The sequence below is a fragment of the Ipomoea nil genome, unplaced genomic scaffold (assembly GCF_001879475.1).
Source record: "Ipomoea nil cultivar Tokyo-kokei standard unplaced genomic scaffold, Asagao_1.1 scaffold1932, whole genome shotgun sequence".
NCBI classification, from domain to species: domain Eukaryota; kingdom Viridiplantae; phylum Streptophyta; class Magnoliopsida; order Solanales; family Convolvulaceae; genus Ipomoea; species Ipomoea nil.
Genome location: NW_017618360.1, coordinates 4,019,961 through 4,037,873, shown reverse-complemented (window position 1 = coordinate 4,037,873; position 17,913 = coordinate 4,019,961). Strand labels below are relative to the sequence as shown.

Below are 17,913 nucleotides of genomic sequence, written 5' to 3'. Positions count from 1 at the left end.
TATTATGAAAGCATGATTAAATTGTGTTATTTGATCAATGAGAATAGAAGCATATTTGTTGAGTGAAATGTATATATAAATTGCTATGTTGCAAACCAAGCATGATGATATATTCTTGAATAATTCATGTTAGTTTATACATGATTTAGAAGCATGTTATAGAGCATTTTGACATTTCACATGAGTCATATTTCAAAAATGCATAAGGGGCCAACGTGAGCCCAAGAATACTTTCAAAAACCATAAGCATGTGGTATAACATTCTTTGATGCATTGAGAAGTAGTAGAATTGTTGCATGCATGAGATTGATGCATGAGAGATATATTTATGTATTATTTATATCGGTAAGGTTTTGGAGGATACCGTTTGGACTATGTTTCTCTCGGAAGATATTTATGGACATTGCGGTCCCAGTATATGTAACGCGGCGTATTCCCACGTAATGAGGTTGGAAACTTCCCGCCGGGCTTGGAATCCTGGTTAGGGGCTGTGCACACTAATAGTTCGATACCTGATTCCAAAGAGTTTGAACTACGAGATTGGTTCCGTAGACGGTAGGAGATATTGGGTTGGAATTATGCCGTTCCCGATGGGGTAAGTCGCACTTCTGTGAAACCCTAAGCCGTCTACGAATATAAGAGAAAGAAAGAGAGTCAACAGAGACTAAAGTATGAGAGTCAATATAGACTCGATAGAAAGAATGAGAGTCAAGAGAGACTCAAGAAAGTAACAAAGAAAGAGACCTCCACAAAAAGTACTCTATTTTATAAAATAGTGTATGAATATATATATATATATATATATATATATATATATATATATATATATATATATATATATATATTGTTGCACGAGATTGCATATGATTATATTATTGCACTAGATTGCATATGAACATGAGTATATTGTTGCACGAGATTGCATAAGAGTATGAGTACATTGTTGCACTAGATTGCATACGAGTATGATTATATTGTTGCACGAGATTGCATAAGAGTATGAGTATATTGTTGCACTAGATTGCATACGAGTAAGATTATATTGTTGCACGAGATTGCATATGAATATGAGTATATTATTGCACTAGATTGCATACGAGTATGATTATATTGTTGCACGAGATTGCATATGAATATGAGTATATTGTTGCACGAGATTGAATAAGAGTATGATTATATTATTGCACGAGATTGCATATGAATATGAATACATTGTTGCACTAGATTGCATAAGAGTATGATTATATTGTTGCACGAGATTGCATATGAATATGAGTATATTGTTGCACTAGATTGCATGAGAGTATGATTATATTGTTGCACGAGATTGCATAAGAGTATGAGTATATTGTTGCACTAGATTGCATATGAGTATGATTATATTGTTGCATGAGATTGCATAAGAGTATGAGTATATTGTTGCACTAGATTGCATGAGAGTATGATTATGTTGTTGCACTAGATTGCACAAGAAGCATGACCATAATGTTATACATGATTGTATGCGAATGAAGCATCGTAAGAGAATTATTTAAATGAGAAGCGTAACTTAAGGTATCCCTTTGAGCATGATTGTTATAATGTAGTAGAAGTTCTACTTAATGAATTATGTGATAAGAGTGTGGAAGTATGTGAACACCTGTTATATGGTGTTTTAGTATGATCCTATCTGTAAGCATGAATTGCTTGATAAGCTACTTGAGAAGTCTATATGTTGACAAATCTACGTGATCAGTCTTATACATATATAAGTATGCCAACTGATATTATAGGGTGCAAGCATCTAGAAAGAATGTGATAAATCTAAAGATTATTTGAGATTAGCTTATTGCTATAAAGATATCAAATGCTTTTAAAGTATATGTTAGAATGCTTTACATGGTTGAGTGTGGTTATACTTAGCTTTGTGCTAACGGGTGTTTTTCCTGTTTGTCTATGTGTTGCTTGCAAAACCCCTTTCAGGTGGGCCCAGCAGTGAGAAGATATCGAGTTAGATTAGTCTCTTAGTTTGAGATGTCTAAACTCTAGTTTTTATTTATGATGATGTTATGGATTTAGAATTATGACTTCATGATGGTGAATTGTAGTAGACTGTATTGGGGTGACGTTTTTTCCCCTTACTTTTCCAGTATTTATTCTTAGTTCCCAGACTTAATAGTATTTGTAGTTTTTACCCCTTTTAGCTTGTGCAATCACTCAAGAGGGGTGGCTGTGGCGGTGACACTCCCACTACTTATCATCTAGATTTCCGCTGCTTAGTTTATGTTAATGACTGTTTAGAGATGTAATTAAGAGTTATAAAAGTGAGGTGTTACAGTTGACACCTGCGTTGTTGAGGCTAGACCTGACATATAGCCAAGCCATCATTGCCTCCAAGCAATCAGCAAACACACTCTCTTCTCTTTCTCTCATCGTTTTCCTTAAACTTTCCATTTTCTCTTTTCTCTTTTTTTTTTCAATTCTTTTCATTCTCTTTTTCCTTTTTGTTTTTTTGTTTTTTTGTTTTTTTTTCATTTTTCTCTCTTTTTTTTTTTTGTTTTTTTTTTTGTTTTTGTTTTTTTTTTTTTTTTTTTTTTTTAATTCTGTTTCATTTTTCATCAAAAGCATAAGAACATCAAGTAAACAGGAACCTCAGTTCAAGGTGGGTCATAATCCTCAAAGAACACCGAGGAGTACCCCGCGACAGACACTGAAGAACAGAAACAGAGGCACATGAGCAAAGAAACCAGAGGCGTGACACTTCAGAGTAAAAAATCCATGGAGTAGGAACAGAGGGGTCAACCTAACCCTTAAGCTCAGGCAATACAGATTCTAGGACCAAATACCTAAAACCCTCGGCTAAGCACCATTCAAGACAGCAGAACATAACACGGAAAATATCCCGAAACCCGACCACTGCCGAAATGGCCAATCCATAGCAAAAATCACCCCCCCCCCCCAATTACGCACCAAGGCAGCAGTCCCACCCACAGACTCAGAGTATGAGAGGTTGAGCTTTATAGAGCCATCCGGAGGGGGATCCCATCTAATAGCATGAACCACACGCCGCGGGGCAGTGGAATCTATGTAGGACAGAATGACAGACCAGTTTGGCGGTAGAATGTGCTCCCTCGGCCACCGCCTAAAGAGACACTCTGCCATCCCTTTGGCAACGCCATACACCACTCGAGGCACACTCGGTGATCCTCTACCATGCAAACATGCGTTTCTATGTTTCCATAACTCCCAAAGGATGAGATAAGGTAACCTGCAAACAACAAAGGCAACAAGCTGGTTATGTGAAACCACCCGCCTCCACCCAGTCAACAGCGTCCGTAGACCACGATGACTGAATCGCAGGCCGAGTGATCCCATAAAAAATCCCCATACAGCGCTGGCAGTATCCCCCGTATAAAAGATGTGATCAACGGTTTCCCTAACTGGGTTAGTGTAGCACCAGCACCTAGAGACCATAAGGTGCCCGAATCTAGCCATAACATCATCAGTGGGTAATCGACCACGTAATACATGCCAAGCAAGAAAGAAAACCTTAAAGGGCAGATGCTTATGCCAACAATGACTCAAAAGAGGATTAGAAATCACTGGTTCAGGTCTTAACAAAGATTTTGCAGAGGAGAAAGAGAACAAACCGTCCGTAGCTACCCGCCAAATAGGAATGTCAGCCACTCGTTGGCCCAGACGGGACATGTCCGCCTCCAACCTAGCTGGCAGAAGGTCATCATAGGCCGACAAGTCCAATTCCCCGTCCTGAATGTAGTCAGACAGCAAATCACCAGAGTACTCAACCCCTGGGAAGGGGTAAAGGTGCCCTAGCGTGCCAAGTCCAGACCAGTTATCCCACCAGAGGTTAACATCGCCGTGAGTTAGGCGCAAACCCAAGACTGCCTCCACCTCATTCCTGACGCTGAGCATGCGCTTCCAAGTGTGTGAATCAAAACTTCGCACTAATTTCGCCACCGGGTGAACACGGTTGCAATACTTAGCGCTCATGAAACTTCCCCACAGTGAAAATGAATACGGGTGAACACGGTTGCAAATACACCTTGCGAAAATGAAACTGAATAGCAAGTCTTTCACATATTGAATGTATATGTTCAAATGAAAATGTATTTGAATTAGAATGAAACTTTAGTTGTGCTGTAATGAACTATAGTACGCATAAAATGAAATTGAAAAGCAAGTCTTGCATATTAAGTGCATATTGTCAAATGAAATTATGGTTGAATAAGGATGATATTTTAGTGATGTTGTAATGAAACTACATTGTGTATACAATGAAATTGAATAACATGTGTCACATATTGAGTGTATATTATTAAATGAAATTGTACTTGAATTAACATGTTAATTTAGTGGTGTTATAATAAAATGGAATAAGGTCCAAATTGATCACTGAATGTAACCTGAAAATGTAATTAGGCCACTGAACACCCCAAATATATGCAATTTCATCTGATAGTATGTTACCATCTATTTCATAAGGTTGCTTGCTTATGTGGATGGTAAGTTAGCATTTTTAATAATTTTTAATAATAAACTAAAAAAAAAAAAACAGCAGGTGGCCGTCGGCCACCCCTTCCCTGCCTCCGTCCTCCTTTGTCTCCAGTTGGAGACGAAGACAAATCTCTTCGTCTCTGACCGGAGACGAAGGAAGGGGAATAGTTTTTTTTTTTAATTTTTATTTTTAAAGTTTATTATTAAAAATTATTTAAAATGCCAACTCACCATCAACGTAATCAGGTAACTTGATGAAATTGATAGTTACCTGTTATTGGGTGAAATTATATATATATTTAAGGTGTTCAGTGATTTAATTATATATATATATATTTTTTGTTCAGTGACCTAATTACATTTTTAGGTTACGTTCTATGGTTAATTTGAACTTTTTTTTTCTAATAAAATTATGATATATGTAAAATGAAATTGAATAATAGGAGAGTATTATGTATCCTAACAAAATTTACCTTCTACATTTAGTAACAGAACTGATCACAGTAAAATTTGCCTTTGGAAGTAGCCTGACCACTGCGCTCACTGTGTTATATGCCGTTATCTTTCACCTCAGACCAGAGTAACTGTATCCCGTTGTTTCCTCATCGCCATGTCTTCAACTGCACAACAGCTTGAATCACAAAATGGATCACCGGAATCCGCCCCCGCAGAATCGCCAACACCACCGCTGAACGCTGACTCGAAACCGGCTGCACCATCGTCCACGGAGCCCGATCCAGACGACGCTACTATTCAACCAACGGGACCTCCACCAGTTGGCGAGGAAGATCCGAAACCGCCGGAGATGAAGGACAATGAAATTCATTCCGGTGAAGCTGAACCAGCCAATATGGAGCCTTCCGAATCCTCGATCCAATCGGATGAACCAGCGAATCATTCAGATCTCAAGACTATTGACTCTGAAGACCGTACTGGCCAACCAAATGTAGTCGATAGCAATTCGAAACTTCTGAAAGGTGATGGTAACCGAACTTTCACGATGAGAGAATTGTTGAATGAATTGAAGAATGGTGGTGAAGATTCCGAAGCGCGCGACGCTGGCACCCCTCGCAGGTGTTCGCTCCTCTCTCTTTCCCTCTTTATAAATCAACTGCATTAAGGCCGTAGAAGGATTTATCAACTTAATTGAATTTGAGAAAAAAGATTCTCACTCTTTTGAAGTGCTTTGACATTCAACATTTCGTGCTACTAATACATTTTGTAGCTTTAGTTTACTGGTGAACAAACCGTGTGTTTATGAATTATGATATGCGTTTGGCTTAATTTTGGCCATTCTTAATGAATTTAAGTTAATTCCTAGTTGGACAGGATGAAACCCGGTTTCCCATCTCTATCAACTTGATAATAAGACACAGAATAGAAAGGGTTTGTAGCTATTTTTGAATCAAAACTGCTGCCAGTTTTTACCAATAACTAAGTACCAGACTACTAATAACCACATTGTGCATTACTTCATTTCATGTTTGGCAGATTTTTTCTTGGTTGCAGCCTGTACCGTGTAACTAAACTTAAAAAAAAGCCCTTCTATGTTTTCCAATAATCCAATGTGTTGTGTATTTTTATATATTTATTTGAAAATCAGAAGCTTATCACTTCAATTTTCTTTTCATTTGAATTTCCCTCCACTGTGGCCCCCCAAAAACAATCACAGTCAGGAAAGCAATCGCACAGATCACACTGATGCTGCCTTGGAGCTGATCAACAATGTCACAGGTGCTGATGAGGAGGGCCGGTCTCGCCAACGAATCCTTACATATGCTGCCCGGAGGTAAGCATCTCATCTGGTGTACAGATAGTTTTACTGGTTTAAATAGTGAGGTCTTAAGTTTATGACATTGGAATTCAGAACCACACAAGTTTTAGCACAAATATACTGTGCATTAAACTCAAGTTCCTTTCAAGTCTGATGTCTGCCATATCATTATGGTTAAAATAAATATCATTCAAAAAGAAATTACATTTTGCTACTGCCTAAGCTCTACACCAAACCTAAAGGTTTTTCCATTGATGCTAAACAGGTATACTATGAATATATTATTTGTCAATGCATTTCAATGAAATTCCTTTTCTTTCTATTGGTGCTTTTGTGTCTTTCTCTTATTGGTTAGTTAGAGGATTTCTGCATCTGTTTCTTGAAATTTGAATCATTGGAAATAGAATATTTTATGAGCACATCTTCTGACTTTGGTGCAGGTATGCTAGTGCACTAGAGCGAAATCCAGAAGATTACGATGCACTCTACAACTGGGCACTAGTTCTTCAGGTATAGTTATTTTCATTTAGGTTTTTTCCTTAAGCTTCTCTTCCTGACATTTTTCTTTTTGACCTCCCTGCTTTGGACTTTCACTAACAAAGCAGTGATTCTGTAAATTTGAATTAATTTGTCTCTAAACCATATAATTTTAATGCAAAACAAATGATCTTGACTAGGTGTCTAAATGTTTGGAGAAGCATCTTATTGAAGCACACTTTTTCAACTTCTTGATAACTTGAATTTGAATTCCTATAATGCATAATTAATGCTTGAATACTCTTATTCAACAATTGTTTGCTCCTACATTATACATGCTGCTTTTTTTTTTTTTTTTTTTTTTTTTTTTTTTTTCTTGCAGGAAAGTGCTGACAATGTTGGTCCAGATTCTGGTACACCTTCAAAAGATGCTTTGCTTGAAGAGGCATGTAAAAAGTATGAGGAGGCAACTCGGCTTTGCCCTACACTAAATGATGTAAGCATATAGACCTTCATTTGGAGTGCCATTTTTGACAACTACTACATTAACTCACTCCAGAAAGTTCACAATTCAATATGTAGATGATTGCTGTTAGAGTTTGAGGTGTAATCATAATGTATACCTGAAATGTGTTCATTGAGAGTGCAGGCTTATTATAATTGGGCTATAGCCATCTCAGATAGAGCAAAAATGCGGGGTCGTACAAAAGAAGCTGAAGAACTTTGGAAACAGGTAAATTTTTAGCTCTATTAAGGAACCATGCTGTATGCTTAGTCATTTGTCAAATATCTTCCTCCTTTTATCCACATTGAGTCAAATGTATACCTTAAAAAAATTTATATACACTATGATAACGAGATTTTTCACTTTGACTCAGTTCTTTACTAGTGAATTTTATATGCAAATTTATTCAACAGTAATGAGTGAACAACTTGTGGTGCAAACCTTGTTACTCTTCTTTCTGCCTTTGTTTTGTTCCTGGTTCACATTATGATTAATTTTAATCAACAGAAAATCTTTAATGTTTTCCAGCTATTTTTAACCCTTGCCCTTGCAATTTTCAGGCAACTAAAAACTATGAAAAAGCCGTTCAGCTCAATTGGAACAGTCCTCAGGTAACCTCTAACTCAGCCCAACTTACCCATGTTAAAACACTTTTTTTTTGCTTTCCAAATTCTATTTGTAGGTTCTATCTACCAAGGGCCTACCTCATCTTTATATCATAATTTCCCATGCCCTTATATGTCAGTTCTTTGTTACTTTTCTTTTTATAGCTTGCAAAATTGTTGTCTCATTATTCTGGTGCAACTATATTTTTGATAGTTTCTGAACATCTCTTGATCTGAGTCATCATGCAAGCCTTTTTAGCTGGCTAATGCTGCTTTTTTGTTTTTATTTCAAAGTATTTCCCTTCTCTTACTTAAATTTTTAATCCAGGCACTCAACAACTGGGGACTGGCTCTGCAGGTATCCCTACTTAGTCATTGCTTAATATTCTTCAATATATGTTTACTCTGTTAGAAGAGGGAATTCATGCAGCTGTGCTGTTATTTCATAATTATTGTTTTCTTGTCTCCAGGCCAGTGATCTGTAACTTTGAATCTTACCATATGTTTTATATTTTTCTTGTGAAGGAACTTAGTGCAATTGTCCCTGCTCGAGAAAAGCAAACAATTGTTAAAACTGCAATCAGTAAGGTACATATGTTTATTCAAATTAAGGACCATTGCAAAGTATAAGCTGTGAAGCCATTCTAGAATTAGGCAATATTGAATATTCATTTGTTTTTGCCTTTTTGGAAATGACACCATCAGTGTTGAATGCAGTTCCGGGCTGCGATTCAACTGCAGTTTGATTTCCATCGGGCAATTTACAACCTAGGGACTGTTCTGGTTAGTTTCCTACTTCAATTCTTCTTCTGTAGAGCTTTATTTATTTTCTTGCCCAGTTTGCCTCATTCATCTCAAGAAACTAATATAAGAAAATAGAATTTTTTAGTAAAAAAGAAGTTGATTTATTACTGATTACATCTTTTTGCCCCACCTGTCTCAGTATGGGTTAGCAGAGGACTTGTCAAGAACAGGGGGAGCCACAAATTCTAAAGATGTTTCCCCAAATGAGTTGTACAGTCAGTCTGCAATATATATTGCTGCTGCACATGCACTCAAACCAAATTACTCGGTAATGTATCACCTCTTAAATTAGACATGGAAAGCATACTGCACATTCCTGTTTGTTTTCACTATGAACAAATTTGCCCTAATGTTATTGCTGCCAAATATGACCAAGGATATGATTTTGGTTTCTGATTAATGCTAATGAAATGATAAATGCAAAAGAAGTGTGTAACTACATTTCTGCTCTCCCATCTTCTGTAATTAATTAGGGGTGCGAGAATATTGTTATGTTTGTACACCAATTTAGTGTACCATGAGTGAACCTTTACTGATTTGTTTTACAGGTTTACACAAGTGCTCTGAAACTCGTCCGTTCAATGGTATGTGTTTTAAAATGCTCAGATGTTGATTAATTACATTGTGGTGATTAAAATGGCTTGAGAATTCTAGCTGAGATAAACCACTCTTCTATTTCATGGTTTTCAGTTGGGTCTTTCAGTTTTCACAAATACTCCCTCCGCCCCATTCCTTTTTAGTTTGTCCCAAAATAGTGTCATCTTTCCAAAATTGAACATAACTATCACTGTATTCCCAATTTACCCTTTTGACTTTTCAAATTTCTAGAGGTAAGTACAATTGTACTTTGTACAAATAACACATACTTTTGAGGGGCAAAATTGAAAAGTTAGTAGCATTTGTTATGTTGTATTAAAACCCGTGCAAAAAGCAAATGAGACAATCAATTAAGGACGGAAGGAGTAATAGGAAAATTGACAGTCAAAAGTTGTTTCATTTTTTCATATATATATATATATATATATATATATATATATATATATATATATATAGGGGCACGCTCTAATGCGAACCAGTGCCCAGGAGAGAAATCAGAGCGCATGATATCTGTCCACATGTCCAGATTTAACGGATCAGAAACACTGATTTAAAAAAAAAAATGCGGTGGCATTTTTGTAAATAATTGAACATGCAAGTAAAATGTATTATAAGTGCAAATAGCAGTTTCATATAGTACACCTGAGTGCAAGTAAAATGTATTACAAGTGCAAGTAAAATGTATTACAGGTGCAAGTGAAATGTACACTGAGCATCAATACTAAGTGCACCTGACGTTATAATTAGTTGCACCTAATGTTATCATTAAGTGCACCTAGGTGCACGAATGTTAACAAGGTAAATTACTTGCACTTGTAAGTGAAAATAGGTGCACTTGTAAGTGATTTTACTTGCACTTGTAAGTGAAAATAGGTGCACTTGTAAGTGATTTTACTTGCACTTTATACTTGCCAAGGTGCACCAAAGTTCGAGTTATTTACGAAAGTGCCATGCGTCGTTTTTTTAAAATTACATATGATTCGTTGATCTGGATACGTGGACGGCTGTGAGTAGTTCTTATTTCTCTCCTGGGTGCACCGTTCTCACCTGAACGCGATCCTCTCTCTCTCTCTATATATATATATATATATATATATATATATATATATGTATGTATATATATATATATATATGTATGTATATATATATATATGTATGTATGTATGTATGTATATATATATTTATTAAATTTTACTTCACACAGATTTTTACCCCCAACAGTAATGAATACTTTAGGTTGAAGCTTCAGATTCAATTTGTGAGGCAATCAAAGCCCGCCAAACTCAATCTTTTTGGCTTCTCTCCGTTTCAGAATAAACATAAATATGTAGAGCTAATTTATTTAGAGACATTCTATCATTGGTTAATTCCAATTACTGACGATGGGGCAGAGTTTGATTTATTAAATTAGGATAAACTTGTAGTGAATGTCTAGACAGTGGAATCATTCATTACAAAGTTCTAACTGGGTCATCCATGTATTTCCAGCTGCCTCTACCGTATCTGAAGGTTGGATATCTTTCTGCCCCACCTTCTGGAAATCCACTTGCACCACATAGTGATTGGAAACGTTCTCAATTTGTTCTGAACCAGGAAGGACTACACCAGGTAATGAAGTATCCATCTTCAATTATTGTAGTAAACGTGAGATATCTCAATGAGTACAGGGCTACAAGCTTGATTATTGCTTATCAAGTCAGTACTTCAGAGATGCAAGCCCCACTTTTTTGAAAGCCACAGAGCCATGCTCTCTTAGTTGTTAAATGTGCTTGTACTAGTCATCTTTGGTCATCCAAGCTTTTAGGAAAACATAATTGTTCTGTTCCCATCACAAAGCATGCCTATCTCAATCAATTCAAAATGCAATTTTTAATCTGTTAGTACAGTATCTGTCCTTAGCTGCATTCTTTTAGGAATTCCATATTTTATTCTGTCCTGAATCCTTGTTGTTTTGAACAGATTAGTAAAGTTGAGCAAAGACGAAGCCTCTCTTCAAATTCTGGAGATAGCACAAGTCCTAGTAGACAAGCAATCAAAGTTGATGTGCCGGATATTGTGTCTGTTTCTGCATGTGCTGATCTGACATTACCGCCTGGGGCAGGCCTTTGCATTAATACAATTCATGGACCAGTCTACATGGTAATATATATTTTTCCCATCCTTATGCAAGTATTTTATACTTTTCCCAGCTAATTTATAATGTCAAACTCAATCTTCTGAAATCTTAAAGGAAAAACATCATTTTTCATTGTGTTTTCTTGTACATTTTATGATAAGGATGTCATTTGAATCTCAGATTGCTGATTCATGGGAGTCCTTGGACTGGTGGCTTGATGCTATTCGCTTAACTTACACAATTTATGCACGGGGCAAGAGTGATGTTTTGGCAGGTATAATAACTGGGTAATTTTGTCTAGGTAACTCCATGGGGAGGACTAGCCTGAATTGATGAAACACCGATTGTCTGCTGCTCATGTACACATGTACATTATTTGCCCGTTGATACGCATTCCTATTTCCCTCTATGGATGAATGTAGTTTATAGAATTACACCTTGAGTTGATGTCCAAATGTTTTGACTTTTTCAATACATGATTCTTGAACTGTGTTATTGATTTTTAATTTTATTTTAGAATTTTCTCTACCTTAGTTTGTTGGAATCTTTAGGGCATATTCAGGATGTGGAAAAATGAAAAATTGTGTTTAGATGGAAGATAGTAAAACTTTTTTTATTCATCAGGTCAAGAAAACTGAATTGACATATAATTAGATAAATTGTAATGACATCATGTTACTGAATTGCATATATGTATTCATTGTCACTTTCTGTGATGCCCATTATGTTATTGAATTGGTCATGATCAATTGTTGATCTACAATATAATATTAATATAATTGCATCTAGTCCTTCCCAAAAATACCAAGTAAGCTAGTTAGGGTTTAGTTATTTAAGAAGGCAGGAATTTCATGCAAATAGGAGGGTAGACTTTAGCCAAAGCCAGAATTGATGCAGGCAGAATCCAGAGACCCTCACCACAGATCATCCCAGAAGCAACTGCTGCAACCATCAACTCTGCCTGCTTTGACTTCAGCTTATGCCACACATACACAACCACACTCCCAACACACATATCTACCCCCAAGTTCCCTCCAATTATGAATGGCACTGCCATCGCCATCGGCACTGGTATCCATTTCCCTATTCTCTGTGGGCAAACGTCTTTCGCCAAGTTCATCATCACCGCCAACCCGAAAAACCCATAGCACAGCTGCAAGCAGTGCTGGGGCAGAGCCGAAAAGCCTTCAACACTCACACTAGCCAGGTTTCTGTATACTAGGGCAAATGGGGCCTTGTATTCTCCATTAGGGTTGCCCACATCAAAGGCATTGTAGAACAAGAAGAAGCTCAACGGCGCAACCACACAGCCTATGATAGTGCCGATGGCCTGGCTGAGAAACATGGCTCTAGAGGAGGTGAGAGTGAGATGGCCTGTTTTGAAATCTAGCATGAGGTTAACGGAAACGTTGAGCACCGACTTGACTAGGCCACAACCAGCTAGCCCGGCCACCACACCGTTTTCTTTGCCGCCCGATGCTGCCATCACGAAAAGCCCGACTTTGGCATAGTTGAATGCCATGTTCATGTCAGTCAAGCCAGCCCCGTAAGCATTGCAGAATGCTAAAATGGGGGCGAGTGCGTAGACTAGGATTACCCAGTACCATTTGACCTGGTGAAAGATGATGGGAATCACCCCCACGCCTATGATGGTGAGGACTATGTACCCAATTACTCCCACCCACATTGGAATGCCTTCTCTAACGAACATTTCATCTTTCATTAGATCATCATGGCTTTTGTTCTGCTCAACTCTACCTGCAACAACAACAAATTTAGCTTAGTGGATCAAAGGGAGGGGTAGGTGGGCCCTTCAGTTGAATCCTTGGACATAAAATAATAAGAGACTTAAAATTAGAAATTTACCTGAAACTCGTCTTCTATTTTTGATTCTTCCTTGAATACTTAATAAAGTAAAACACAGTATCTTGGTAAAATGGTAAAGACCATCACCTAGGAGGAGAGCGATGGAGATAAATACCTGCCCATATATATATATATAAGCTTAGGTTGTTGTTAATAAAGAATTGAATTGAAGATCGAGATGGAGAGGATCGGACCTTGTAGGCATTAAGGGTTTTCATACTGGATTGTGGTAAATTAGCAGGAAACCAATCTCCCTTACGCTTCTCCATAAGAGGCCACATCACTCCCCATGAAAGCACAGCTCCAAGAAGCATAGACACATTCACTATATGAGGGCATATCATCCCTGTTCCCACGTACGTCATACTAAAATCAAAGTAGAACCTGCAGGCCAGGCCAGGCCGCCCGGAATTTTATTTTATATATATATATATAATTGCAATTTCATATATTTATATATAAGAAAAAATGCATGTGTTCTAATACTAAGAATGGAACATCAATCATATCATATCATACGTTTTCTTCAAGGCTTGCAATCCAAAAGTAGGAAAATGCGAAAACCCACAGTCGGCATTTCCACTGAAGAACCACTGAAAGAATGCCCACAAGAAACTATACGACATGAACTTCACAAAACCCTTCACTTGTTTTCTGCAAATTCAAAACCATATCAAATTTCAAAACTCTCTCTCTCTCTCTCTCTCTCTCTCTATATATATATATATATATATATATATATATATATATATATATATATATATATATATATATATATATATATATATATATATGCTTGCTTGAAACTTGATTAAAAAACTATGGTTAACAAATATAATATAATAATAATAATAATCACCTGGCCATCTTATCATTCTTGGCCTGAAACCCATTAATGAGAACTGCAGTTGCCATTCCAGTGGGAAAGGTCAACTTGTAGTCGATTATCAAGATCTATCAACCAACCAAATGAAACTTAATTACTTCTTCTTCAATTCGATCATATATAATATTATCTTAGCTAGCTTAGCTTGTAATTAAATTAGATAGAGTTTTGATGCATGCATGCATGCATAATTGCATGTATATATATACGTACCTTACTGAGAGGAATCAATACAAAAAGGCCAATGAAACAAACAACAAGCAGGTATGCAGTCAACCAACCCATCGCAGGTTGTTTATAACTACTGGGCGAATTCCCAACCGCATCCACTCCCGTTTGCTCGTATGATTTCTTGTTCATCCCCAACAAGTAAGATCCTAGTCCACCTGATCGATATGATATGATATGATATGATATGATGATCCCCGCCCAGGCCAAACAATTGAAACTAATTAATTATATATAAATAATGAGCTATGATGAGGTACGTACCTCCGAGTGCAATGTTGTAACACGCGACGGCGCAGGTTTGGATGATGGTGTTTTCTTGGCGCGTGAGAGGCGCGGATTTGATCCCCAGCTTCCCCGCCACCTTGCTCCATGTTCGCACCAGAATGAAGCCCAGAAGGGCCGCCGACACGTTGAAATTGGGAGTTATCCCGGTCGTCAGGCACAGCTTCATGCCTATTACGCTATAAATGCACCCTATTATGCTGCTTACTATCAATCCTCGTACAGTGATCTGTCTCCTCCATGGCGCCACACGCGCCGCCGCCGCAGCCGTCACGCCCCTATCCGCTACTTCTTCTTCCTTCTCCTCACCTTCCTCCTCGTAAATGCCCAACGCTTCTTCTTTCTTCTCCCTCTCATCACCCACGGATTCTGCTGGCATTATTTGCATCATTCTCGCCCACTACAATTTAACCCTTTATATGTTTAATAACAAAATCAACAATTAGATGTTATAGGCTTATAGCCATAGCTATGGTATGTATATCCTACCAGATATGAATGAAGTTTATATATAACTATAATACCTATTCAAACATGTTTTTTTTTTTTTTTTTTTTTTTTTTTTTTTCTAAAATTTTATTTTATAATGTAGTATCTGTTCATAACTACTTTCTCAACTTACTGAAGCACTGCCGGTCAATGGCTTCTTATCATTTTTATTATTAATTGGTTAAAAGCAACTTTAAAAAAAAATTATTTAGTATTTTTGTGTGTTTAATAGTACTTTTAAGGTAACTTTTAAATATATAAATTTTATATACTAATACTAAATTTAATAGTACATTATAAAAAATAGAATTAAAAATAATTTCAGTTAAATCTGGTTAATTGAACTTAACACATAGAATGTGATGGATGGAGTAATATATAAGAATGAGTAAAGAGGATCATTTCGTATATCATAAGGGAACGACAATTGAATCTCAACGAAACTTCATATCATAAAGTCGTAATATCGAGATTTGAATCTGACTAAAATATGAGTGTGAGGGATATATATTAACAAAAATATTATAAGGGAACAAGAATTGAATCTCAACGAAACTTCATATCATAAAGTCATAATATCGAGATCTGAATATGACTAAGAATATGAGTGGGGGCGATATGTATTAATAATTGTGTGGTAAGCAGTTTAATAATACAGAGCACAACTGTAGCAGTGTATAGCGACCAATTGTTTGAGGTTCATATGGGTAATGTCTTGCTTTGCTTTTCGATCTAATCCCAGAATCGAGAACGACTTTTGAAGATGAACCTTAAACAATAATCTAAAATACTAATTATCAATCCTAAGATTCTCCCAAGGAATTGAACCAGAGTTGATTGGTTCTAAACTCAACTGGTACTAAGTTCTCATATTATTGATTAGCGTGACAACACATTAAAATATTTTAAAGGTAAAATAGTAAAATTGTGTATTGTAAAAAAATTCACCTCTTCCATCGATTTTGGATAACTTTTGTAATTATTACAAATTTTAAACACATATTCACTAAAAGTTTATAATGTATCCATTAATATGTTATGATGCATCCGATTTGAATGCACTTTTATAGATTATGAATGCATTGTCACATATATTGAATACACTCTCAAACTTTATTTAATGCAGTTCAAATTTTGAAATAATTACGTGGTCTTTTATTTGTGTTTTTTTTTTTCCTTAATACAACTAGCATATACTATTCCGCATTTTTAAAAGTGTCGATTGATCTTATCAATCTATATTGGTTGATCAAGGGTTAGAAATTAAGAAAAAATGTGGTAACATTTAGGTAATTATGACAATGCATTTGAAAACATTTGATAATGTATCCGCGAAAAGTTGACAATACACGTAAGATCTATAATAGTGCACTCACATATATGCACTATTAGTTATCTATGAATATACTATTAAGCATTTCTAAATATATCATCATAATTACGAAAATGTCATCATATATTTTTCTCATATTTTCAATTCTTTAATTTTCAACTAATGATCAATATAGATAGATGAGTGAGATTAATATATGGAAGCATGTTCTCATTTGAACATGCACCCTATATATATAAGGTGCTTTATACACAGTTACTTTATATACATTATATATTGTGCTTACTTTTTGTAAATAAGACAAAAACTTGTGTGAGACCATCTCATGGATCCTTGTTAGTGAGACATGTCAGGTTAAAATGAAATGTAATACTTATACTAGTAAATGTAATTCTAAATCAAGAACAAAATATTTATTACTTATATGGAAAAATGTAATACTTTTGAGAAAAAATATAATACTTTTACATTTTTCATCAAAAGTATTACATTTTCCTTTATAAGTTCAACATTACTTATAAGGGTAAATAATTTTTTTTTTTTTTTGATAAAAAAAGTAATACTTTTACATCAAAATATAAAAGTATTATATTTGTTCTCAAAAGTATTATGTTTTCTTGTATAAGTAACAAACATTTTAATAGAGTCAGTAGTACTAAAAAAAACATTTTATTCTTGATTTAGAATTGCATTTGCATATCAACCGACCCGACATGCCTCACGGATAAAGATCCGTGAAACGGTCTCACACAAGTGTACAATAATATTTTTTTTTTTACCCTTCCTTTTTGCTTCCGCTTCAAATTGTTAATTAAGATTGTTAAATATAATAGAGTTAATTCTTTTTTTTTTTTTCTAGATTTATAGGTGACAATCCACTTTTAGTACCTTTTATCATAATATTCAAATTTAGTTCTCGTATTATTGTGGCATGATCAATTTTGGTCCTCTATCAACAAAACAATTTTAATGCAGTTAAATACAAAGGAATTTTGGTCTTCAGATCAATTACGGATTTTTTCAAAAAAATAAACATAAAAATATAGCGAGATCAATTCACTTTGTATAAAAATGATCGAAATATCTTTATATTTAACGACATTTCAACGATTTTGTTGACGGAGGACCAAATATGATCAGGCCACAATAATACTATAACCAAATGTAGATGTTCTGATAAAAAAAAAAGACTAAAAGTGGACTGTCATATATAAATTTAGGACTAAAAACGGAATTAACTCAATATAATAACTTATATATTGTGCTTATATTCTTATATTCTTATATATTCACATTTTTTTTATACATTTTTTCTTAAGTTGTTTATAATATAGGGTGTTGGTCCCAAAAGAGGTAAGGTGAAAGTCTAGGGGGGGGGGGGGGGGGGGGGGGGGAATAGACTTTCAAACTTTTTCGCACAACACAACAATTGCTAAGACAGAGATAAACCAAAA

At 35.7% G+C, this 17,913-nt stretch overlaps 2 protein-coding genes across 2 annotated transcripts; one reads left to right on the top strand and one right to left on the bottom strand.

Moving 5' to 3' along the window:
* Window positions 1-4,984: 4,984 nt before the first annotated feature.
* Window positions 4,985-11,900, top strand: LOC109146520. Its single transcript, XM_019294184.1, has 14 exons — window positions 4,985-5,568; window positions 6,167-6,283; window positions 6,709-6,778; window positions 7,128-7,241; window positions 7,395-7,478; window positions 7,811-7,861; window positions 8,184-8,213; window positions 8,381-8,443; window positions 8,573-8,638; window positions 8,799-8,927; window positions 9,208-9,243; window positions 10,745-10,864; window positions 11,216-11,395; window positions 11,553-11,900. Exons 1-14 carry the CDS (start codon window positions 5,105-5,107, stop codon window positions 11,661-11,663), a joined length of 1,635 nt encoding a protein of 544 aa, XP_019149729.1. The 5' UTR covers window positions 4,985-5,104; the 3' UTR covers window positions 11,664-11,900.
* Window positions 11,901-12,085: 185 nt separating this feature from the next.
* On the bottom strand, window positions 12,086-15,070 carry LOC109146519 (metal-nicotianamine transporter YSL1-like). Its single transcript, XM_019294183.1, has 7 exons — window positions 14,617-15,070; window positions 14,338-14,510; window positions 14,098-14,192; window positions 13,758-13,892; window positions 13,433-13,622; window positions 13,239-13,353; window positions 12,086-13,130 (listed from the first exon to the last, which is right to left on the bottom strand). Exons 1-7 carry the CDS (start codon window positions 15,026-15,028, stop codon window positions 12,205-12,207), a joined length of 2,046 nt encoding a protein of 681 aa, XP_019149728.1. The 5' UTR covers window positions 15,029-15,070; the 3' UTR covers window positions 12,086-12,204.
* Between the last annotated feature and the right edge of the window lie 2,843 nt (window positions 15,071-17,913).

Coding starts and splice junctions, on each gene's coding strand:
- LOC109146520 (XM_019294184.1), top strand. CDS start 5,105: ATGTCTTCAACTGCACAACAGCTTGAATCACAAAATGGATCACCGGAA. Junction 8,214..8,380: donor ACTGGGGACTGGCTCTGCAG/GTATCCCTACTT, acceptor TTTCTTGTGAAG/GAACTTAGTGCAATTGTCCC. Junction 8,928..9,207: donor CACTCAAACCAAATTACTCG/GTAATGTATCAC, acceptor TTTGTTTTACAG/GTTTACACAAGTGCTCTGAA.
- LOC109146519 (XM_019294183.1), bottom strand. CDS start 15,028: ATGATGCAAATAATGCCAGCAGAATCCGTGGGTGATGAGAGGGAGAAG. Junction 13,893..14,097: donor AAGAATGATAAGATGGCCAG/GTGATTATTATT, acceptor TTGAATTTGCAG/AAAACAAGTGAAGGGTTTTG. Junction 13,354..13,432: donor AAACCCTTAATGCCTACAAG/GTCCGATCCTCT, acceptor ATATATGGGCAG/GTATTTATCTCCATCGCTCT.